Below are 25676 nucleotides of genomic sequence, written 5' to 3' on the forward strand. Positions count from 1 at the left end.
TTTTCATGTTTTATGGGGACTTTCCGTAGACAAAATGATATTTATACTGTACAAACTTTACAGTATAACTTATAATACAGTATAACCCATCACAGAAAACTTTCTGCATTTTTAAATTTTTCAAAAAACATCATGTATGATTTATAAGCTGTTTTCCTCATTTGGGACCAAAGAATTTCCTCACAAGAACCACTACTTGGATATTATGGTATGGGAACATTTTGTCCCCATAACGTCTACCAGGCCGCGCGCACACACACACACACACACACACGCACACACACACCCACACACACACACATTTCACACCCTCTATACAACAATAAATTGCTATGTGTACAAACAAACTTGTGTGCTTGGAGTTTTGCCAGTTCCACTTCCACACCCCTAACTGTCAAAAGAAAATAAATTCACAGTTGTGCAGTATTGGTATTGCAGGTGTTTGCGAAAAAGAGATAGAGAGATGTGGGTGGGTGAGAAGGTGAAAGTGTTGGGGCGAGAGTAATTCTTGCAAAGGTCTGGTAATCTGAAATGTTTGCTTTATTATTACGGGTAAATAGACACAGGTTGGGTTTATGCATTGGCGTCATCAGGTATGCAGTATGCTATATTGTTGCTAATGAATAGGCATAACTCCAGTCCAATATTATTAACTTTAATAACTTTGATTGACAGGTTCAATAATCTTAATGAGTGTAAATATATTTCACCATATTTGTATTTTACAGTATACATACACAGAATGTGTGTGTGCGTGTGTGCGTGTGTGTGTGTGTGTGTGTGAGAGAGAGAGAGAGAGAGAGAGAGAGAGAGAGAGAGCAATGAACTCAAACATGACCCCCGCATTTATGCACCTTTTATTAACATGATCAAACATTTAATAATAAAGAGTGTATAATTAGTAAATTATTTAAGTGATTTGTCTTTTTTTCATTGTTCCAGAACCATGCGACCTTTATCCATGCTCTTAGATCTTTGAAACTCTGTGAGGCGTGTCTTGTCAGGAAGGGAAAGAAGAGAGATAGAGAGAGACAAACAGAGAAGGAAGGAAAGGGCGGAGAGGGAGAGGCAGGCAGGCACACACACACCCAACCCTTCTCTTCTCTTCTGCCCCTCCTGTCTCCAGCTAAGCGTATCTGCCAAGAGCGCGCCCGTGAGCGCGCCCCACCCTCACCTCCCGCGAGCGCCCTCCCACCCGGCCTTAATCATGTGATAGACTAAATTCACTCAGGACACTTTATACGCTTTGACAAGTTGTTTCGTAACACTCGGGAAAGTTTTCGTCCTCTGCCTTAATGCGAGTGTGTCATTTGGATGGTGTTTCATGCTATTGTGATTCGGGTCGTCTGTCGTCTGTGGTCTTTCATAACGGCGCACTTTTAACTTGAGGAATATTTACTAACATGTAAGTATAGGCTATTTACTATCTTTATTCAATTCCATCGAGCATCGACTGTCCTCAAATAAGTAAAAACTAATCTTTATGCTGGTCCTGCTGTTGTAAATTAACATTTCAGTCATCTTAAATTCTTATTTTTTCAATAAATTAATATTTAATAAATTAAAATACAATAGCCTATCTAGTTAACACACGTGTGTAGGGTATAGGCTAAGTATAGACCTACATGTCTTTTTGTCCTTTTTTTTTTTTTTTAGAAAGTGGACTTTTCTACAATAATCTGAAAAATGGGTCAATATCAAGGCAACGAGAAATCTTTTTCTCGTGCCAATCTCTCAGAAATGTCATCTTTGTTTTCATGTTTTGTCAAAATAATAATAATATAATAATAATTAGGGCTAAATTACTACTTTAAAATGTGTAAAAAAAAATTATTCAAACAATTTGTTTCACTTGAAAATACGTGTTCACAACTTTATAGCTTATTATTCAATAAACGTTTTATAAACATTCTGACATTAAGTCTTTAATAGTAAGAACGTAGTAACTGGCGCTACTCCATTTGACCCGACAACATATTCGTAAAACGTTAAAACATGTGATATTTTTTAAACATTTAATGACTTTGACACTCAATCAAGAAAGTGGGTACTTTCTATTTTACAGCAGGCTACATTTCTTTTTACAATCCTCGGAGTTAAACCACCTAAACAGTTTTATTTCAATATCACAATCAAAATTAATTGAATTGAGAATTTGCCCGGCAAAGAAGAATACAACACATTTACAATTTTTTATTGTAGGCTATGAATTGCTTTTTTGAACAACTTCGAAGTAATAAGGGCCATTTCATTGACATGTACTGTAGGCATCTCATGGGTTTGTTTTGATTATTGTGAGTTATATTGCTCTTTTGGCACTTATTGTTTTATTGCATTAATAGCCTGCTTGTCAGGTCTTCAGTTTATGTTCATTCAAACAGTTAAAAATGTCATGACACCTTGATTCAGATGTTTTATTGGACCTATACATTTTTGAATATGCATTCAATTGATTTGGCAAGATTTTAGTTGAATATACATTCACCAATGTGGGACCATCCAACTTTTCATTCAAGTCAAAAATATTATTTAACATGGCTTCAAGCCCCATGCAGTAATTTATTTGGGTTTTGATCAGCTTGGGCTATATTTAGAGTTTGTGTGTGTGTGTGTGTGTGTGTGTATGTCCAGCTATTCATAATAGGCCAGCCTGCATCCACAGTTTGGACTAGATGCACTGTATGGTTAACACATAGCATTTTAGGAGTACAAATCAAATACAATAAAACTCCAAGTCCCATGGTCAGCTGTATTCTGAGCTTTGTTTCAAGGCTGAGGTTTGCGTCAGACATTCCATCTGGCATATGGAGCCTCTTTTCCTGTTTTCACCATTTGAGGGGAGGCTGCCTAGGGGGAGTGAACACACACACACACACAGACACACACACACACTACTGGACCCTCCACCCACTTACATGACTCTTTCCTTAGATCAATACTCCGATGTTATCGCGATACACACACAAACAATCCACTACAAAAGAGGATCATTTTCAGATCCGCATTCCATTGTTAAAATGCTCTCTCTCTCTATTTAGTTTGTGAAAAGGCAAGAAAGGAAAATATGGCCCAAATATGGCCCCCATGTAGCAGAGCTCCTCTATGTGTTAATCTCACTATGGAAACAATAAAAGACACATTGTGGCCTTCTTGCTAAATTTGGTCCTCGATCTAAATTTCAGTCTAATCTGATTTGATCTTTAAGTCAGACAGAAACCTGCCCTATAAACTTTTTCACATTGGGATCTCTTTCAATCTCAGATCTCATCTTACAAAAAAACGTTCTAAGAATGTTTGCTCACGTTTCCATTAAGTTAAACATCATTTTTGAATGTTCTTTAAATTCCAGTTTTTCAGAAACCCTCCTTATTAATGAGACTCCTTATGCAATTTACAAGAGACTGAAGCGCCAACCTTTAACCCGCAGGGGGAAAAAAAAACAACCTTCAGCAACAATTTAAAAGTAGCCCAGTTACGCGGTAAAGCTTACAAGCGTTAGTTGCCAACTTTGAAAGAGCGTTCTGTTAACATTCATAACTTTGCCAGAACGTCCAACAGTTCTGAGAACATTCCCTGTTAGCTGGGCAAGCATTTCTCAGACACCTGGCAGAAAAAACTATCTGTTATCTGAGAGTGGTGGTTATTGACGGGTTGTGTGCATTGAACCAGTGCTGTTTAGTTTGGTTTTGGGTTTTACATGGGCTTGCTATTAGATTCTGCACTTTGTAATTTTGGTTTTAGCATTTTCTCCATGTCAGCAAGCTGGACCATTCCTCACACTAGGAAACTGCATTAGAGCGTAACACTGCCGTTTTGTGGTTTTTGAGTGTGTGTGTGTGTGTGTGTGCCTTAATGGATTTCACTGGTCTGTAATGTTGAGTGAAGAGCGTGTGTGATTTATAAAGTATCACACATGGTAGATTTGACAGAGAGAGTCGAACAGTCTGAACTACTAATTCACTCCGCCTGAGGTCAAGAAAAAGAATTAGTCACACTAAACTCTAAAGAGACTGTAAATGTGAAGTTAAAGTGATAATGTGATATGGACAGAGCAGAAATAGATTTATTTACGAGTTATTAACAAAACCTATAATTATAGTAAAGTTAAGTATTTAAACAACTTATTTTAATAGGTTGTAGAGAAGGATAATTATTGGTATTTGATGTATTATGAAGTCTTGCGCAAGTTGGCACACCGTAATAACTGCATCTATTGGAGTGTGTATCAACCACTGCATTTTATGAGACTGTTAAGTTTAATTGCAGGTGTGTGTGTGTGTGTGTGTGTGTGTGTATGTGGGTATGTGTTTTGTTGTTGTTAGCAGTTTAACAGGTTCACTTTAACTCTGCCAAGCCTGGAGGACAGTTGTGGTTGTGAACAGCTCTCTCTCTCTCTACCTCACTTTATCATTGTCTTATAAAGAACTTCTTCACCCCTTTGAGATAAACACAACAAAATCAATATAGAAAAACTCATATATAAAAATGTCACTGTTTAACTATGATGGCATTATAAAAACAGTCTCTTTTATTTGGAAAAAGTTTGTTTGACTAAGATTTCCTAAGAAAAAGAGCTTATCAGGCTTTGATGCTTCTGCCGACAAGTTGAAAAGAAAAGCAGTGGTTTGAGAAGCGTACACTGTAAAATGAATATGCGTTATCTAATCAAAAAAATTGTGGCAACAGATTACAAGCAATATTATTAATTAAATTGAACAAATTAGAATTGAGTAATAATCAAAGTAATTCCTTAAAAGTTAACCATTTAAAATGAGTAAAACTTACAACAGCAACCAAAAAAACAACAACATAAATTTAAGTTTTAGGTTTGTTTTAAAATTACGGTTTTCTCCTTCAGTGATTCTGTTTGTTAACATCAGGTGTCTTCAATGTTGGCAATATAAAATAAAGAGATGTTAATTAATCTTTGACGTCTGTCTGTTAGCGAGATATTTTTTATTTTATTTTTTGGTGTAAACTAAAAAAGTTTGGGTTCAATAAGACACCTTTTTTTTTAAAAGGAAATAAAAAAGTCATTGCACTGAATGAAATGCATTGAGTCGATCAAAAGTGACAGTAAAGACTTATACAGCATTATTACAAAAAATAAACACTGTTCTTTTTAATGTTCTTTTCATCAAATAATGCAAAAAAAAGGTCTCAATTATTTTGGCTAAACTTATGTAACTTTAATTTTCCCCCCAGCGATCCATCCATCCATCCATTTTTCAAATAGTTTTGTCCTGTGTTGGGTTGCGGGTATATATGACGTCCTATAGGGTCACATACAGTATGTGGAATTTCAATTGAAATATGAGAGGACTGTAATGCTTTTTTGTCATTTTTGCAGTTTGGTAGCATTTGTCCCCATTCACGTTCATTGTATGGAAAAGAACAGTCTGTACATTGTTCTACTGTATGTATAATGGAAGAAAGAAAGCCATACAGGCTTAACATGAGAGAGAATAAATTATGGCAGAACTTTCATCATTGGTTGATCTATTCATTTAAAACACTACTGTGTCTAGTTACAAAATCATCTTCTCGGTAAATATGTAAACTGATGTCTTGAATAGCGTTTAAGTTGAATTCATCTGTTGTGTCTTGTCTAATGTTTTGGTATTTTTTTTTAGCTATATACTGTTGATTTGAGGTTTGGATGTGTCTGTATTTGTGTGTATGTTGTTTTCGTAACCCACACCTGACCCTGGGGCCAATGGGAGTGCTTCCAAAGCCTGTGTGTGTGTGTGTGAGCGCTACTGTCTCTTGCAATATTAGTCCTGTTTACATGGTACATGTGTTTCTGAAATCTCAGAAAGACTGAATTTGCTGGGAACTCAGTAGACCTTGTACGAATTGTTCTGCGTGTGTGCGTGCATCTGCATGTGTGTTACCAGCACCGCCCTGGGTTAATGATTGCAAAAAGAGACTTTACATTCACCTCTCTGTGTCCACGCACTCAAGTCCCGTGGCTGGGTCATCTTACTTTAACTTTTGGAAATAGAAATGGTTGCCAGTACCTTGGCTATAACATCTGCAGACTTCAGTACCTGTATTTTTGTGTTGTGCTTTGTGTGCTCAGACAAAACGCACAGAAAGTTCAGCTTAATATATTTGTCTCTTTTGTGTTCACATGAATACATGCTCAAGATGTCTGATGTGCTGGTGCTGCTGTAGACCTTTCATCTCTTTCCTTTGTGCATTGACTTGTTAGGTATATTTCTCTTCTATGGGCTCTTTTGAGCCTTTGGACTTTTACAATATAAGCTTTCTTAAAATACACTTTTCACACTCTTACTAGTTCATTTAATTTCTGCTCACAACATCAAATCAGGCAACACATTTTTTCCATCACATCTCACATGTATAAAATAATAAAAATTGACTATTTTTTCTTGTCTTAATTCATTTAAGAGGTTGCCTTATCTTTTTTTTTATGCCTCGCATTTCATTTCATCCATGCTTTGAATACACCAACTGCAGATTGTGGTGGAAAGATGAACTGAGAGACAGTAAAATATTGTGTAAAATTGTTTATTTTATCTGATTCATTAGTAAAATTGATATATTTTCACAAATTATAGTAATATTAATATTAAACATTGTAGTTTACAATTAATTGATTTATATTTTATGTATGTGATTTATTTATTTATTTATATACACTATATCGTTCAAATGTTTGGGGTCAGTAAGATATTTCCTTTTTTAAAAGAGAGAGTGGAAGGGTGTATTAAAAGTGACAGTTTATAATGTCCATTTATAATGTCCAAAAGTTTTATATTTAAAAAAAAAAAGCAAATAAATGTCTGAAGAAGGATCATTCATGATGTGACGCTGCTGAAATTACATTTTAAAATATATTCAAATAAAAATCAAAGGTTTTAAATTGTAATAATATTTCCACATTTGACTGTTTTTACTGTATTTTTGATCATATAAAAGCAGCTTTGTTGAGCATAAGGGATTTTTTCCAAAAACAATTTCTTACTGACCCCAAACGTTCTGAACAGTAGTCTATATTTACAGTTTATTATTAATATCTTTATGACGAATGATCATATTTCAAGACTAAAAAATCTGGGTCTGATACATTTAATATCTCAATGAAATACTAAAGACATAATAAAAAACAAAGCTTCCAAGACAGTTTTAATGCAAACCTTATGTAACACGGGAATAACAAGTTATTAATTAGTTCATTCAAAATAAAGAAGTTGAAGAAACCACAAGATGTGGTAAGATAAGGGAATGAATCATTATCTAAGGATGAAATAGTAGCATTTAGTAGCAATTCTATGACGTGGCCTCTCTGTTCCCCAACACCATACTGGTTAAGTGGGTCAGGTGGAAAAAGCTTTCTTATAGTGTTGCAATCTTATGTACAACCACACACAAACAGTGTTCATTGCCCTGGGCATTTTAACTTCCTCTGTACTTAAAGTGATTCGTGTTTCAGCGCTTCTATCATGCTTCTCTGCTTCTGTGTGCTTGGGATGAAGAATGACTTTCTGATGGCTTACGACACGTCACTGATCAAGGGTTTTTTTTTGTTTGTTTGTTTTTTGCTACTAACTGATATACTACTGTTTGTTTTTTGTATTTCCCAGAATTCCAGTGGCAGCAGCCATGCTCATGTGTGACTCAATAAATACAGACATGGTGAGTACAGTTGTTGGGGTAAATATCCATAAATAAATTAGTTGAAAAGAAACAAAATATCAAATAATTTCTCAAAGGTTTTGTAGAGGTCTCTTCTACAGTGTTAAAAAGCACCATATGTAGTATGTTTGACTATAAAACTACTTGAAAATGAATGCACTAATAAGCATTAATTAATGCTTAACTAATGCACAGATAATACTGAATTAATGGGTAACTATGATCATCTAAGCTATTCATTATTGATTACCACATTTGGAACTAATTAAAAGTTTGTAAGTTTAATGTATTAGTTCATACATTCATTGTTATTAATTAAATATGTAATTGTGGATTAATTCCATAATAACTTATTTTTTAACTAATAGTGTTAATTAATATGTTAATTACCAGAATGAGCCAAAGCCTTGTATTTCAACTTCCAGATAATATGATGGGTACACTAATATGCATTAATACATGATTAATTACTTCATTGTAGTGCAAATTCATGTGCAAATTACTAAATTACTAGTTAACAATGATGTGCCCCAACAAGTAAAGTCATAGCATAATAATACCTTTGCAAATCATTAGCTAATGATTAATTAAAGCAAACAACTGGAAGTTGAAGTGCATAGCTTTGACTAATTGTGGTTAACACGTTAATTTACACTATTAATTGAATTCATGCACATTAGTGCACCCGTATTGTAAAGTGTTACCGTACTTATTTCTAAGTGACAAAAAACTTTTTTTTTAGTGTATTAGCCAAAAGAAGTTTTTTTTTTTTACTGATCTGAAACATTTCTTCACTTCCTGATGCTTGTCTAGTTCTTTGCATCCGGTTTACTTGATCTTAAAGAAAACAATGCTTCACTTTCCGTTTCCAATAACAAACCTGCCTTACCAACTAACGCACAATGGGCTGCCTGGCACATGGCCATCTGAACACCCTGGTCTTGGGACATCGGACTGTTTGTGCAGAATCCCCATGCAATCTTTGAATTCATGGGTAATAGCACGAGACTCATTTATAGAGACTAGTAAGGATATTGTTGAATTGCATGAGTATGTTACTTTAAGATATTTTTCAAAATGTATCTCTAAAACTCATCTCGTACTTGCTTGCTTTCTCATTTTCTCTCTTTTTCTCTAACTGCAGTTGGATATGCATTCCTTTCTTATTAGGTTAGGAGTTTATATGGGGTGGGATGTTGAATTTGGCTCAAACTCAGTCATTCAAAGTTAGTCTTTTTGGTCAGTTTATAGTCCCCAGACTCAACTGCTACTCAGCACAGCTGCTTTTTATGAATGCTTGTGTAATTATGTACATGTGAATGTGTAGTTCACAGCGTGTCCTTCTTTCTCTTTCTCGAGCAGTCATTATACCAGATTAAACCACCATCTGAGGCATTTGGAGTTATATCATCACCACCAGCCCAGATGTACCATCATCACTTCCATTACCCCAGCTATCAGCACTACACCTACGGGAGCCCCCCTCACACACACTCTCAGTCCCATGATGTCCATCACTCCCAGAATGAACCTGTCGACTTAACCGTCAGCAAAGCATCCTCCGTTTCGTCGCCTTCCTCATCTCTGGCATCGTCATCACCTAGAGCCACTCCTCCATCCCATTATGAGCGCGCCAGTCCAGTCTCACATCCTCTCCTCAGCTCCGGCTCTGTAACAGGAAGCACTTGCGGGTCATCTCAAACAAGGCAGCTGTCCCCACCACTGGCCATTTCCATACCTGCGGTAAGAATAAGGGTGATGCTTTATGGTGCTGAATGAAAACCGTATTCACACACCATGGTATTTACATGATTATACAACATGTGTAAAAAAAACATATTACCATAAATGAAAATAATCTATAAATGTCTAATTTTATTAGCTAGTTCACATGATATGACGTTCGTTTAAAAAAAAACATAAAAAATTAGGGCGATTAAACGCATCCAAAACAAAAGTTTTTGTTTACATAATATATGTGGGCGTACTGTGTATAATTTATTATTTTGTATATATATATAAATACACACACATGCATGTATATTTAAGAAAAAAAATATTATTTATATATATAATATGTATATTTATATATAATATAAATTATATATAAATCTATATACAGTATATACATGAAAATATTTCTTAAATATATACAAGCATGAGTGTGTATTTATATATATAGAATAATTATACACAGTGTGCCCACATATATTATGTAAACACAAACTTTTATTTTGGATACGATTAATCGCAATTAATCGTTTGATAGCCCTAAAAAAATTCAATTCATGAATACATTTACTTGAAAATACATCTAAGCATGTTCTTAATTTGTGATTTAAAATAGATGTTATCATTATTATTTAATATCTTCTTAACAAAACTGCTTCACTGCTTATTATCCACAAAATAAAGTGTTTGTGGTGTGACTATGTAGAAAAACATGCGTACAAATAAAAAAATTGGGGTCCTATGATTTTTTTTTTATGTTTTGTCTCTTATTCTCACCGAGGCTGAACAATTAATTAATAATGTTTTTTTTTATATTTTATAAAAAACAAAGATAAAAATAGCTTTTTATAAAAAATATATATTTATTTTATATATTTTAAAAAATGTAATTCATTCCTGATGGCAAAGCTGAATTTTCAGCATCATCAGTGTCACATGTTCCTTCAGAAATCATTATAATATGGTGATTTGGTGCTTAAGAAATATTTCTTATTAATTTCAATGTTGAAAACAGTTGTGCTGCTTACTATTTTTGTCAAAACCGATCATTTTTTTCAGGTTTTGAACAGTTTAATGCATAAGAACACCCCTTTAATGCACTGACCCATGTATTAACAATTAACGAAGGCATATCATCAACTATGAAATAGTCTTTGTTGCTTCTTGTCTAAAACTTAGAGGTTAACAGACATTTCTTATGTCATATATTTATCCATTTGTTTTTTCTGGTTTACATGTGATGCAGGTCTTGACACCAATTGTTTCGAGTCCTGGCTTAATTCCAGTATCGGTAATTCCAATGCTGCAGTCATTATCTGTGCTCTACCCCTCCCTACACATGCCTCCCCCCATGATGTCACCCATCCCACCTGATGATCCTGCTCACCACAAACAGTGTAAGGGGATGATTACAGTATCACACACAGGCATAATCACATTTGATTCTCAAGCAAACATACATGAGTTTTAATGGGTGACAGTTAGAGCCAGACCGATATATCGGCAGGCCGATATTATCGGCAGGCCGATATTATCGGCCGATATTAGGCATTTTCTAAAATATCGGTATCGGCAGTTATAAAATGAATATTTCAAAAATAAAATAAAAACGGGCGAATCACGCTTCAACCATGTCATGAGTGTTGGAGTTGTATAGCTTGTCCACCAGAGGGCACTCTACACCGTTCCTGTTGGCAACACTCGTGTATAACGCGCCACACATCCTGCAACCTGCTGATCCAGCCAGAGTCAGGCAGAGAGAACCATTTATGCATTATCATATTATTTTAGTTAAAACTCATAATTAACTACAAATAACTAATGTTAGGGAAATCTAATAATATTTTGTTGCTCGTTTCTGAAATAAAAAAATAACAATAATATCGGCCGATATATCGGATTTTAAAACCAACAAATATTTGTATCGGTATCTGCCTTCAAAATCCTTTATCGGTCGGGCTCTAGTGACAGTTCTATTAATATAGCCTTGCATATTTTTGTGTGTGTTTGATTGATTTCTCTCTTGTGTCTTGTCTTCAGTCCATATGATGAAGTCAGAGAATCCCCCAAACAAACATGAGCTCAAGCCAATCAAATCTGAGCCTCATTCTGAACCCGATCAGGAAACCCGCAGCCAGGAAATAACCTCATCAGTCATTTCTGTCTCACCAAGTTATAATGAGTGAGTACTGACTATCCATCTATCTTTACAATAGAAGTATAAACATTTCTTCTCTGAATTTAAAGGAAAAAACTGCATGACCTTTAAAAAGATCTCATTTATAGTGGGCGTGGCCTACAATTCTCTTTCAATCCTGAAAGTATGTGCGTTTCTATATCTCATATTCCTTGGGTCTGAAAAAAAATCCCCAGCATGTACTTCAGACAGTGTGTCTCTCTCCAAGTGTTCTTCAAACCCTCATGGGGTGGGAACGTATCTGTACGCGAACGTGTACAACTGCATGCTTTAGAGTTGTTTTTTCATTATTATTTTGTGTGTATTAGTGCACTTTTATGGTGTATGTGTATGTGGGATGTCTTCTAATGGGTGTGGTGTTATCATCAGTTATGGACACATACTGTGTGACTGAAAGAAAAATAAGTGGTGAAATAAAGAAAATGGAGCAATGTTTACAGGGAAGGGTGGAGAGAGCACTTGATGGAGAGAGGAAGGGAGGAGTAAGGTGGAGTGATCATTTGATTTTATATTGAGTACAGAGCCAAAAAAACAACTAATTTTAGAAACAAATGTCAGTACGTGGGAGATTAAATGGCATGCTGTAGACGATGTAGCTCAACCCGACAGGGAGGGTAAGGTGTATGGAGAGACGAGAGAGAAGCAGGATGTATTTAATTACAGGGCGTATTTAGGCAGAACCTACAGTAGAGGTATTTCTGTTCAGTAAATGCATGGAAATGTTTTCAACTGGTTTATTGTCTTCCAGTCGGAAATTGTAAGTCCAGTCACAGCCTTTCCTTAACAAGTTGCACAACATGTCTATAGCACAAATGGTGCAGAACGAGTTACGTGCTTAAGTGCCTTGTGGATAAGGACAAAGTTTGAGCAGTTGCAATGAGTCTTGCTTCAGCAAGCAATCCACTACTAATACAATTCACAAAGGAAGCACATAACAACACCAAAAATCATATATTGTAATTAAACTAAATCTAATGTAGAGCTAAGGTCATCAATACATACAATACTCAATGCTTTGAGGTCGACTGAATGTTACGGCTCTGACCCCTGGTGGTTAAAGAAAGAGCTGCACTCCAAACAAAGACCATTAATATATATATATTTTTGTCTTTAACAGGGGAAACACACACTCCGTGATTGTACGTCGAAAGGTAGAATCTCCAGATCCATCGAAGAAGCGTCGCATTCATCGCTGTGACTTCAACGGCTGCAATAAAGTTTATACCAAAAGCTCCCACCTGAAAGCTCATAGACGCACACATACAGGTAAATATATATGAACATCCATCCAATGCTTGAATGAAACATTTTTTATTATTATGTATTACACTCTTCTATTCAAGGTGCAAAAATACTTATTTAGAATGGTTAAAACTTCACATTTTTAGAATCTTTTTGTGGAAAATGTTTCACTTTTTGTGACCACCCGTCACGCTTTGCGTTGTACTGCACAGCATTTTCACCCCTTCCCGCACGTCGCATAATTGAGGAAATGTCCCGCATTTTCATCAGTCTATTAGTTTTTAATTATCATATTAAGAAAACGTGAATGCGTTCTTTTGCCTTTTTAAGAAAGCATTTTACTCATTACTTTTGCTGCGTAGTTGAGTTTTCAGCGCTTCGTCTTAAGTAACGTACAAATACAACAGCTGCGTTTTATATAGGCCTACTATCCAATGGTTGAAAAGAAAGGGGTAAAGACGGTCACTCGTAGGTTGTGACGGCTGTCAATCAAAATGTGGACCGGTGATTCGTTTCATACGTTCCCTGTCGGCAAACAAATGGATAATTCGGTAAATTAACATTTTAATTTAACGGAATTTATCTGTTGTTGTTTAACCTGCTGTGGTTGTTTTAATTCACATCCTTTATAAAAATAAGAAAGTTTTTGGTTTTGGTTTTTAATATATTCTTAATATATAAGACTGTCTACCCAATTTCATGTTGTTTTATATTTTATTTGGGTAACACTTCCTTTTACAGTACAGTACTTACAGTGTACTTACCTAGAAAGTACAGGCTAATATAAGTACATGGATAGTCCTAGTTATTACCCAGTAATTGTAAAATAACTGGACTGTAAAAGGAAGCGTTACCTTTATTTGTTCATTGTTTATTTTGTTGGACTTGGTCAGAACTGTTTCTAAAATATTTATATACATGATTACTGCTGCCTTTGGGCTCAGTGATGTTGAATTTAAATGACATGTAATATAAAGATTTTTTTCTGGAAGGGACTAAAGAACAAATCATTTTTATCAGCTGAAAGGCAGAATATAAATGGTTTTTATCAAGTTAGATAGAAATCATATAACAGTTTCAGGGTATGTTTTAGTGTTGGTAACATGTCCCACACAAACTTATAATTGTCCCACATTTGGTTTGTTTGATGGTGGTCACCCTAACTTACTGTACACTGATACTATTCATACGGATGAATAAATGCTCTTTCCCATCTTTTTGTTTGTGTGACTGTTTAGGAGAGAAGCCCTATAAGTGTATGTGGGAAGGCTGTACGTGGAAGTTCGCTCGCTCTGATGAGCTGACCCGTCACTTTCGGAAGCACACGGGAGTAAAGCCTTTCCAGTGCCCTGACTGTGATCGCACCTTCTCTCGCTCCGATCACCTCGCTCTGCACAAGAAGCGTCACCTGCTGGTGTAACCTCAGTACTGCAACACTCCAGTGATGTTAAGGGACGTTTTGTGTATCCCGGCTACTCCCTGTCCAGGAAACGAGTGGAACTGATGGATTACACCATGTTAGCTCTTACTACATTATTATTGTCAAAGTGGATTTTGTCAGCATTACTATGGATATGAAGAAATGCTGATAGTGCTGTGGATATGACCCTTATCTATACAAAATCGAATGGCATTTAAATGCAAGGCAGTAGGCACCTTTACGTCTTTTTCTTGATACCAAGCACTCTCTCTCTCTCTCCCTTATCTCTCTATACACATCTCTTTCTCGTTTTGTTTTGCCCTCTGCAGGTCAGAGGGCCCATTGTGCCAGTTACAGCACAAACAAGCAAATGCACATGCTGTATGTCAGTAGCCAGTCACACACACAACTCAGATAGTTTCACACCGTCACACTTAATGTTGTTTTAGGTTGCAACTCGGGTCAAACCTGCACAATGTGAATTTTTCTCTCTTTTTTTTTGTTTTGTTTTAAATATTACTTGGTAAATAATTGTGTATATGCAGATCCTGTATATGTATTCAACGTGTTTTTTTATGTTTCAGTGTAAGGACCAAAGCCGATTGACCATTTGATTGGGTCTGTCAGTCATTATGCATTGACTCTTAAGAATTAAGTTTTGACAAAGAAATAGTTTTTGGTCCCAAAAGTAGCTTAAAGCAACTGACCTATTACTAGTAAAACAGTTACATGTTTTATTAATTGTAATCATGTATTAATACTGTAGTTTATTACCGTAAGTACCATGTACTGTGTAAGTTCTTGCAACACGCACAATTTACGATTTAGTAATGAAATTATGGTAATGATTTTATCCCACATAGATTCTAAAAATACAGGTAATTATGTTTGAGAGTTCGAAATAGTGACTTAAACGCGAATATAGGCTCGCTTGACCCTCCAACACGTACATAATAGTTGCAAGGACTTATAGAATGCTTCAGTTTGCTTAATCTTACCGTTATTCATATTTGAATAATTTCTGTAATCATGAATATTCACATAATCCTAAATATTTTGTTGCGTCTTGTGTTTTATCAAATCCAGTGTCTGAGGCTCAAAAGGGTAAAATCTTTATTTCACTGAGGGGTGTTTAGGTGGAGAAGTTTGATAAATGTGAACCATTCAATAATAAAGGGCATTATTTTTATTAGAGTGAGTTCATCTAGGTTATGGGTGACATTGTCTTACTGCTAAAACTTTGTTTGTGAGAGATGTTTGACGTGCGAGACAGTCATCGATACATGCAGGGATGAGCGTAGTGTTTGTAGGTTTTGCGAATCATTTTTACGTGAACAAACGTTTAAAGGGCAATGTGTAAGCAGAAACAGTGCACTTTATATAAACATATTTGAAATGGCAAATATCTATAAATGGGTGGTTATGAATAGCTTGAAGCTTTGGGCTACATCTTCTTGTTTCCCTTTCTTATAGTAGTTTAACAGTTTGTAATAGACCAGTTTTCGGATTTCTTTTATCAACTGAAGGACATTTTTGACATTTCGAAGGAGGAAAAGAACAAGGGTGCACTTACATAAGAAATGAAAAAGTCCTTAATGAGACAAAAGAAAGAATTGCAGAGAAAAAGCAAAGCGGTTTCTCTAATATAATATAAACCTTATTATACACTTCACTGAAATGAACTAATCAGATAGGATAATGGAAATATTAATATATATATTGTCTATATTTTTTAAAGCAATAATATGACTGAATGGGCAATTTATAGAAAGCATGATTATGATATATTTTTAATCCAAAACAAATATTATACATTTTTATAAAGATGTGAATCTTCTGTCTTTTTCAATTTACTTCTATTTTTTCACAGTTCTAGGGGAATATGCTGTGTCATTATATCAAACTGTGAATTTAAATACAAATTGTTCAGACACTTTTTTTCTATTATGTAGATTTAAATATGTATCATTCAATAAACTTTTTATGGTGAATATTTTGTATAAATGTGTTGTCATTGTGTTTGATTTCAGGGGCGTAGACATCATTTCAGAAGTGAGGGGGACAGAAATGTCAGGTTTAATAGCAGCGTTTATCTGAACTTTGTCTAATTGATGTTTTTTTTTTGTTTGTTTTTTTTTTTTAATTTTATGCCAACTCTTGATTTTGATTTGGTAAGATATCAAATATACTACTAAACAATAACCACTAATATCTATAATATTTTTTTCCCTATATTTGATGATTTTATGATTGGCTTGTGAACTACAAACACTTGTGCATTAAGTTCTCATGTATTTTATTCAATGCAAAAAAATAAAATAAAATAAATAAATAATAATAATAAGGCAGACAATATTCGGTGAAAGATTACAATTATTTAATGTTTTTGAAAGAAGTCTCTTCTGCTCACCAAGGCTGCTTTTAGGTCTATTCAACAAAAAAATGCAGCAAAAACAGTAATATTGTTTAATCATTACAATTTATAATAGCCATTTTCTGTGTGACTATTGTCAAATTTAATTCATTTTCTCCTGTTTATATTTATAGCACTCCAGTCTTAAGTGTCACATGATACTTCAGAAATCATTCTAATATGCTGATTTGCTGTTTAAGAAACATTTATTATTATTATCTATCTCGAAAACAGTTGCTGCTTCATATTTTTGTGGAAACCATGATACCATTCAAACATGTGGTACAATTAAAAAAGAGAGAAATTAACACTTTTATTCATCTACCTTGCATTAAATTGATCAAAAGTGACAGTGAAGATATTTTGTTACAAAATATTTATATTTACAGTCATAAATTATTGAATAAATGTAATAAATAATGTAATACACAAAAACATGCTGGAAATAATCTATTTAAAATCAATTATTGATGTTTTGAACATGATTTCAGAAGAAATGCATCCTAGGAGGAATCATTAAACTCCATGCCTACATGTTTTTGTATAGAGACTATAACGTGTGATCTGTAGTTTATAATTTCCTTACCTGTTGTTACAAGTCAAAAGATAGGGCTCGTCCGGGATTTGAACCCGGGACCTCTCGCACCCTAAGCGAGAATCATACCCCTAGACCAACGAGCCAGACGGAAAAATGTGTGTCATATGAGAGGTCACAAAAGTTTAAGGTAGAGCGAATTTACGGAATTTACTCATTGCTTTTTATATTTATAAACAGATTTACAGTGACTCGTGTATTTTCTTAGTTATAGGACAATGTGTTTTTCAAATTTTGGAATGATTCAGTTATCTCATTAACGTTACTTCATATTCCCAGTTTTCCCATTCACCAGACCAACGCTGAAACGCATCGCCATCTTAAAAGCCGAGATCAAACTGATGATGAATACCTCACTGTCAGTCCCAAACAGGAGTTAGTAGCCTACCACACAACATTTTACTACAATGTTTATGCAATATTTAATAGTTTGTCTCTTATCAATTTCCCTATCAAGAGTGCCAAAAGTTCAGGTGACGTCACCGGCCACAGCTGCACGCGACCCCGCTGCCGACGTGGCGCGAGCTCGAGCGGAAGGGTTGCGCGAGCGCGACTGTCAGCAGAACTGGTAAGAAGGGATGACTCCATGATTTAACTTTAATGCAGAAGAAATAGTACTACAAATGTTAATTTTGCATCTTTGTAGCTTACGTTTTAGCGTTATGGTCTTCTCCATAGACTACTTCCATATGTCGCGTTTGTTGTTATTCTTTTGGATGATATTTAAGTTAAATTGGCGTCTGCGTTCGAGTTTGAAGTGCTCGCAGAGTATTTCAAAATATTTTTTGTCAATACATAAAGAAGAGACAATAAACATGCAAATAATAGGGAAACGAATGAATTATTTATGGTCAAACATAGACGTTTCATTTAAGCTAGTAGAAATTGAGCCTTGGGGGTAACTGTTATCATGAAACTGCACGCATATTTTTGTATAGAAACTGTAACTTGTAACCCTAGTTTATAATCTGCCTTATATACAGTCTGTGTATTCGTTTTATGAGCGTGTACAAACTAATGTTTGAATGTACCTTATTCATTTACTGAAAGTATATTTACAAACTAATGTTTGAATGTTGCTTGTACGTGTAAAAAACAACCGCTAGATGGCGCCGCTATCCACATCATCAAACAAAGGCGCTTGACAGTGCGGCACCATTCAGGGACAGTACTGTGTGTGAATGCTGTTCTGTGTGAATGCTTTTCTTTTCATACACACCTACACATACATATTGGTTTCACAATAATAATGATAATTGTAATAATAATATCAATAATATACTGCTTTTTACTCAGAAATGACAATAGTTGCTAAACCCAAATCCAAATTCAGGGCCTAACCATGACGCAAACCTAATTAGATAAAAAAGAAAAAGAAAAAGTATAGTCACACTTTAGACTAGGGTCTAAATCTCATTTTTAACTAACTATTAACTATGACTTTTGCTTCAATAAAGATCCTACTGCTTATTAAGAGTAGTTTTTTTTTTTTTTGCAAACCTTAGTCAGAGCTGTCTCAGCATCGAGCCGGAAGTTAGTTTGTGTAATCATGGCTAGCTGCTTACATGGCCTCTCATTACACTTTGTTTGTTGATCTGTTTTAATCAGAGCACCATGTCGCAAGATGAGACCATGGAAGACCTCACTGCAAATTCTCCCCCTTCCCTCCACCCGACTGCCTCTGATGAAACTGGCCCCATAGCTGCAGTCAACACAGATGAGGAGGTCCCATCTTTATCACAACTTTCATTAGGAATATCGACCCCTGATGTAACTAACGTGGCAGCGGATGTGCATGGCACACCCACAGCTACTGAAGAGAAGCAGGTACACCCATCAAATGAAAACCCTGAGGGTCAGGTGACTGAATGTGTGGAGTCAGTGAGCTTGGACCCAGATATTAAACAGGAAGAAGCAGAGGTACATTCAATAGTGTTGAGCTGTGTTTGGTCTAAGTAATATTTTGTGCCATATGATACCAAATCCATAACACATTTTTGTATTTTGTGACTTCGGCTGTTGTGGATGCATTATCAGCCCCTGGATGAGTCTAAATCTAAAGGCTGGAGTAGTTGGGGCTCCTGGGGGAAGTCACTTCTGACCACTGCAACATCCACTGTGGGTAAGTCACCATAGCAACCTGTCACTGCAGTGAGATTGCAATAGTTAACCTTACAGTTGATCCTTCCACAGTTAAATGGTAGATAACACAGTCACAATAGCAGATTATACATATGAGAAGGGCTGCACGATACGATAATGCTTTAAGTGTGTAAAATATAATTGAAGTTATATTTAAAAACCTAAAATGATATAACCAATATATGTTTCACAATCTATTATTTTCCCTAAAATTTGATCATCAATCAAACAAACAAAAACTATTCAAATACCAACAACTCAACTTGGTAATATATAGTTATATAAACATGAAAACCTCACATCAAGAGCATCCAGGTAAACAAAAATACCTGACACTAGGGGTGGACGGTTAGTTATTCTATTGTTATTTTATTTTATCTCTGTTATTAAAAGTAAAACCCAGACAGCAATCTGACATTGAATCAATGTGGAAACGACGTCTCTCATGACATCGAAACAACGTTGATCTGGCATTGTTTTGCTCATCGAATTAACGTTGAACCAACGTCAGACAAGCTAAATGAAAATCGAAAATTGGTTTGCTTTCATAACGTTGAAACAACATTGATTTCAAGTTGATTTTCCGTTAGTTTTGAAAGAATGACGCGTCTGACGTTGGTTCAACGTTAATTCGATGAGCAAAACAATGTCAGATCAACGTTATTTCGATGTCATGTTTCCACGTTGATTCAATGTCAGTTTGCTATCTGGGAAAGAAGCAAATTGCAAAAAATAGTACAGATACAATACATTAGACCTGAATAATCAAATGTAAAAATAAAACACTGCATAGCCTTCACATTAATTAAATACACATTAATTCATTTTAAAGCTACAAAAGTTTTTTAGTCTTTTTTTAGGCTGCTATTGCTTTAAGACCTAAAGCACTGATCCTATTGACACACATCCATTTTCTTTCCCAACTGTTTACTTTCACCTAAGACATAACTGACTGTATTTATGTGAATATTCGCATATTCAATAAACTTTTCGACTGGCATTTTGACATAACTGTGTGTATTTGACCGTTCGTATGCCCTAAGGCGTGAAAGAGAAATGAATGTCCGAGAGGCGGCTTTCTGTGCGCACGCTTTGTGTTTTTTAACATCAACCAATCACATGTAAGGAACAGTCCTGTGCCCTGTTATTTTCTGCTATATGCGAATGTGAGAGAAAATACTATAAAAATATATATATCTTAGCCTAAGCGTCTTAGTAGGTATTATAGTAAACACAGTTGTGTGAATGTAAACTTTAGGACAATAAATCCGATTATTTGTTAATATATGTTCTGTGCATCAAGCCTTGCAGAGTTAATTCAGCCCTAAAGTTTAATAATAGCCTTCAATGTTTTGATATTCCTTAGGTCAAGGGTTAAGCACTGTAAAAGGGAAAGCAGGTGGGGCGTTCCGAATGCGTCAGAGCTCATCATGTGAGGAGGCAGAAGAGGCCCATGAGCATTCTGGGACAGATAAGGCAGAACACGTTCATTCAGAGGAGGTGCACAGAGGAGTACTGTCAACCATCAGCAGCGCTGTTCAGAACACTGTGAGTCAGCACAAGGATATAACACACTTCATTAGTTTTAACATGACTTACCATGATCACAGATCCTACACTTGATGGTGCATTTAAGATTTAAGACGACTTGTAATTGAATCACCCAAGATGAATTAATCTTTCTTGTCCCCCTGCACCCTTTTTTTCTCCCTCTCGCAGGGAAAGTCAGTAATAACAGGAGGTCTTGATGCTTTGGAGTTCATTGGAAAGAAGACCATGATTGTCTTGGCAGAGAGTGATCCAGGCTTTAAAAAGACTAAAATACTGATGCAGAGAACTGTCTCTCTGTCTCAGGTAAGATGGTCAACAAATGCTCAAATCTTTCTTACATGATGTAAAACCCTAGCCCAATGTTACTTTACAATAAGGTACAGTACAGAGGTTATGATAAATTGTGAATGAAGACCTACAACCGTTGTACCTTAGAAGATTCTTGCATTATTGACTTTTTGTGGGAAAATCCTGCCATATTTTCAGTATGTTTGTCTGATACTTGCCTGATGTATGTGCTTATGTTGTGTTTTTCTGCAGATGCTAAAAGAAGCAAAGGAAAAGGAGAGAGAGAGACTGAGCAGTCAGATGGTTTCAGAACCAACCGCCCACTATGGGATCTTGTTTGATGATTATCAAGGCTTGTCTCATCTCGAGGCACTGGAGATTCTTTCCAATGAGAGTGAAGGAAGGGTTGGTAACACTCACTACATACTGTACATTCACCCATAGTACCTGTTGCTAACAAAATACAAGCTGAAATTACTCAAAAAAGGTCTATTTTAGGTGCAGGAGTTCTTGTCCTCTTTGGAAGAGGAAGATTTGGAAGTTCTGAAGAAGGAGCTGATTGCGATTAAAGAGATCTTCATCACTCGTGAGGAGGAGGAAGCTGATGCCGCCTCTGGGGAAAACGGTGATCTTAATTCCCAAATTCAGTGTTCCACTCCTCTCTGTGAGTCTTAAATTGCCAAAACATAATTAGACAAATCCAGATCACAATCTGATGTGAACAAATCCAAGACCAAAATCAAGATCCTGTGAGGGATAAATCTTTATTACAATTTCTGCATGAATGGATATTAAGGTTAAATGGTCAAGTTCACACTTTTAAATTTTAAATCCAATCACAGATTTAGAGTTAAAATGATTAGAATATAATCTGCATAATTATTAAAGGAGTAGTTCACTTTAAAAAAACCTTTCCCCATGTAATCCAAGATATCTATGTCATTCTTTCTTCATTCGAAAAGAAATGAAGGTTTTTGATGAAAACATTCCAGGATTTTTCTCCATATAATGGACTTCATTGGGAACCAAACGGTTCAAGGTCCAAATGAGAGTTTCAGTGCAGCTTCAAAGGGCTTTAAACGACACCAGACGATGAATTAGGTTCTCTAAGGTCAGAAAAATCCTGGAATGTTTTCATCAAAAACCTTAATTTCTTTTCGACTGAAGAAAGAATGACATGGATATCTTGGATCACATGGGGGTGAGTAAATTATCACCAAAAGTTTTTTTTTAAAGTGATCTACTCCTTTAAGGCTGTGAAATTGTTATAATGTATAATTCTGGTTTAAATCACCATACCACAAGAATTGGAAAACCCGGTATTTGCAAATCTCAATGAACAGACATTGATTTGAAATGACAGGTGACTCAGTCAGAGCACTATAAATATTTCAGTTCTCCTCATTTTTGCCCATGGGTATTATATATATGTGTGATCTGTGTGTTTCAGCTGCTGATGGAGAGGAGTTTGTCAGTGTTCTTACTGAGCTACTCTTTGAGCTCCATGTTGCTGCAACTCCAGACAAGCTGAGCAAAGTACAGATACACGCACACACACATACAGACATACACACGTTATTCATAAACACTAATCTAACCGTGTGCCCTGCAGGCCCGAATAAAAGCTCATGATTGGGTGCGAGAAGTGGAGCAATCCCAGAAAGTTGTCAAGAATGTAACAGAGGAATTAAAGGAAGAGTGCTCCACCCCTTGCCCCGAACAAAAGGGGGAACAAAAAGAAGAAGAAAAGAAAGAAAAGGGAGAAGAGGGAAAAAACGATAAAAATAATACAAAAGATGGAAACTCGGATGATGTTGAGGTGAGAAATGTTTTGAGTGTGTCGTTGAGTATGCATATATATACAAGTTTCTTATTCTCTGTACACACAGAATGTGTTCTGCACTATTTTTCCATAGTTTTACTTATAGACTGTAAAAAAAGATGGACGACATGTTTCCACTTCCTTGCACTACAGAAAAATTAAGCCAAAATATTCCAGAAGTGATCCTGATCCATCAATTTCCCTTCCATACTCCCACTCCCACAGACTTGATCACAAGCACAGCTGTCAATCATAATTTTACACCACGTTTTATAGCATCAAATAAATAACTAAAACCAGACTTATTAGAGAAACAAACACTTGAACATATGTCTGTGTGACTACCTTAAATGACAGAAACCATCTTTGGAAAAAAAATGTTTGAAGTGTAATTATATGTTTTAGTTGGACTTACATCCCATTCGATTACATGGAGAGAATGAGATTTAAGACCTATACTGCATCACAATGTGCATACTATCCATATTAAATATGTGATATTAGAATAAGCGGTGTTGCCAACTCAATGTCCTCTTTCTCACGACTCAAGTTTAAAGAGGTTTAACTTCTAGTCTCTAGACCTTGTTGTTTTTTTGTTATTTATTTATTTTTTTTCTTGTCAGGATTTCTTGATGAATATAATTTTAAATAGTATTTAATTAAAATATCAATATTAATTATAACAGTAGGTTTCTTTACTGTCACTTTTGATCAAATTATTGCTTCCTTGCCGAATAAAAGTATTGCTTTCTTAAAAAAAAAATATATATATAAACCTTTATTGTATGTGTATGTTTGTGAATGTAGAAGGTGTATCTGTCATCAGTGGGCAGTCTTGCTGAGGTGACCGCTCGTAGTATAGAACAGCTACATAAAGTGGCTGAGCTGATTTTACACGGACAAGAGCTGGAGAAGCCAGCCTGCCAACAGGCCAGTATACTGGTCAGGTGAGTTCCTCAGCTGTTTCTAACAAACAGTATTGGACAAGTCATTTTATTAGTTGTATAGTGACTGTTGTGTATGCCCAGGTTAACCAGTGCCATGTGTAAGGAGGTCGGGTGCCTGGCTCGAAAGTTCTCAGACACATTACTGGCTGTAGGGGTGAGTCTGACCGACCCTAACGCATGTTCCTGGTCTTATTTTAAACTATTTATCAGTGGATGATATTGCTAAAAATGTTCAAATACAACTAATACCTCCATCTCTAAAATTATTCCCTTTTTAGTTTGACTTCGGTTCGGTTTGCTTTAAGTTGATTCCCTCTTATTTTTCAGCCCCTCCTTTCCAATCACTTGTCATACAGATATTTCATGATCCAATCAGTTCCTTTCAGATTAAGTAATGTCCCAGCTTAAATTTTTTTTTCTTGCTGAAAAAGCTGTTTCTACTGTGGCACAGCACAGCTAAATTTACAGAGCAAACTACATTTTGTAGCAAAGCAACTGAATTGTCACAACACAGTAGAAGCAGTTGCTCCTCAAAATTAGACTGTAGTATCTGCATGTGTTTCCAGCACATAAACTTACATTTTAACACGTTTGTTTTACTCGCATTGAGAATCTTTTGTTATTTAATGGTAACACGTTTGTTTTACTCATATTGAGAATCTTTTGTTATTTAATGCTAGTAAGAATGGTCTTGATTTCCCAGTGATTTTGTGGTGTTGCACTGTGGGCCACTGTATCACTTTGAAATGTGTCACATTATGGAAGTAAAACAGGTTGCATATGTTGTGCATGTCAGTGTTGTTATTGTTAAATACAACTATTTATTTCTCCTGAAGTTTAAAATGAACATCCTGTTTTTGTATCTTTATTTTTGTCCCTATAGAATCAGAGAAAGGCAGAAGAGCTAAATCCTCTAGTGGACAGTGTGATGCTGGAGGTAAAACTGAATATGATCATTTTCATAATGCACAGCTAACAAACGAGGAGACGGCTATAGGGGTTTTGATGATGATGATTAGAATGACTATAGTTATGATAATGACGACCCTTCATCACTGCACTGTGTCTTGTTTCCCCAGGGTTGTAATAGCACTACTTACATCCATAATGCATTCCAGCTGCTGTTGCCTGTTCTTCAGGTCTCGCACATTCAGACCAGCAGAACCACAATCAAGCCAGTCCCTGAACCAGCATCCAAAGAATAGTGCCCTCATTCTGTGCGTGTGTATTGTTTAGGTATGTTGCTTCAATTTGAGAGCTTAAACCAAAAAAAGTGCAATTCTAGTCTATATATAGACTCTTACAAAGACATAATTAATAAAATAAGATTGAAACTCCTAACTTATTTAGCAAGCTGCTGGTCCACTTTATATATGTGTTTGTTCTTTTTTAAGTTACTTTACTAAAAATGAAGATTATTAATCATGTGTTGCATTGTCTGAGAAGATTTGGAGGTCCAACCGACTCGCTTAAAATAATGAACAGTTACACAATTACCAGTTTTTATTTTGAATAAAATTTCCAAGAACATAATCTGTAATATGAAACTAAAGACTGAAATTATCAGTACAGTAATGTTTTGCATTGTTAGCGTGTGAAAAAGTCCAGTTCTCAATACGTCACATGTTGTTCATTAGTTTAAATAAACTTTCAATTTTAAAAAGTG

At 35.5% G+C, this 25676-nt stretch overlaps 2 protein-coding genes and 1 non-coding gene across 7 annotated transcripts; 2 read left to right on the plus strand and 1 right to left on the minus strand.

Moving 5' to 3' along the window:
- The first annotated feature begins 1212 nt into the window (after positions 1-1212).
- Positions 1213-16256, plus strand: klf3 (Kruppel like factor 3 (basic)). Of its 4 annotated transcripts, none has more exons than XM_089132383.1 (8): positions 1213-1405; positions 1657-1702; positions 7611-7662; positions 9022-9405; positions 10640-10790; positions 11434-11575; positions 12708-12856; positions 14071-16256. In XM_089132383.1, the coding sequence occupies exons 3-8, from the start codon at positions 7630-7632 to the stop codon at positions 14250-14252; spliced, it is 1041 nt and encodes a 346-aa protein (XP_088988509.1). In that variant the 5' UTR covers positions 1213-1405; positions 1657-1702; positions 7611-7629; the 3' UTR covers positions 14253-16256. The 4 variants fall into 4 exon arrangements, with proteins under 4 accessions (XP_088988509.1, XP_088988510.1, XP_039547642.2 ...); XM_089132384.1 differs by having other exon boundaries at positions 9025-9405; XM_039691708.2 differs by lacking the exon at positions 1657-1702 and having other exon boundaries at positions 1214-1405.
- A 1018-nt stretch (positions 16257-17274) lies between these two features.
- trnap-agg (transfer RNA proline (anticodon AGG)) lies at positions 17275-17346 on the minus strand. The gene has a single exon. It is a non-coding gene; the product is annotated as a tRNA-Pro (tRNA).
- A 203-nt stretch (positions 17347-17549) lies between these two features.
- fam114a1 (family with sequence similarity 114 member A1) lies at positions 17550-25676 on the plus strand. Of its 2 annotated transcripts, XM_039691662.2 has the most exons (14): positions 17550-17635; positions 17718-17828; positions 18869-19180; positions 19298-19382; positions 20769-20950; positions 21122-21256; positions 21494-21646; positions 21740-21905; positions 22692-22777; positions 22854-23060; positions 23871-24010; positions 24092-24164; positions 24894-24947; positions 25090-25676. In XM_039691662.2, the coding sequence occupies exons 3-14, from the start codon at positions 18875-18877 to the stop codon at positions 25213-25215; spliced, it is 1713 nt and encodes a 570-aa protein (XP_039547596.2). In that variant the 5' UTR covers positions 17550-17635; positions 17718-17828; positions 18869-18874; the 3' UTR covers positions 25216-25676. The 2 variants fall into 2 exon arrangements, with proteins under 2 accessions (XP_039547596.2, XP_039547605.2); XM_039691671.2 differs by lacking the exon at positions 17550-17635 and having other exon boundaries at positions 21740-21866.

The sequence above is a fragment of the Pimephales promelas genome, chromosome 6 (assembly GCF_988280905.1).
Source record: "Pimephales promelas chromosome 6, fPimPro1.hap1.1, whole genome shotgun sequence".
In the NCBI taxonomy this organism is placed as follows: Eukaryota; Metazoa; Chordata; class Actinopteri; order Cypriniformes; family Leuciscidae; genus Pimephales; species Pimephales promelas.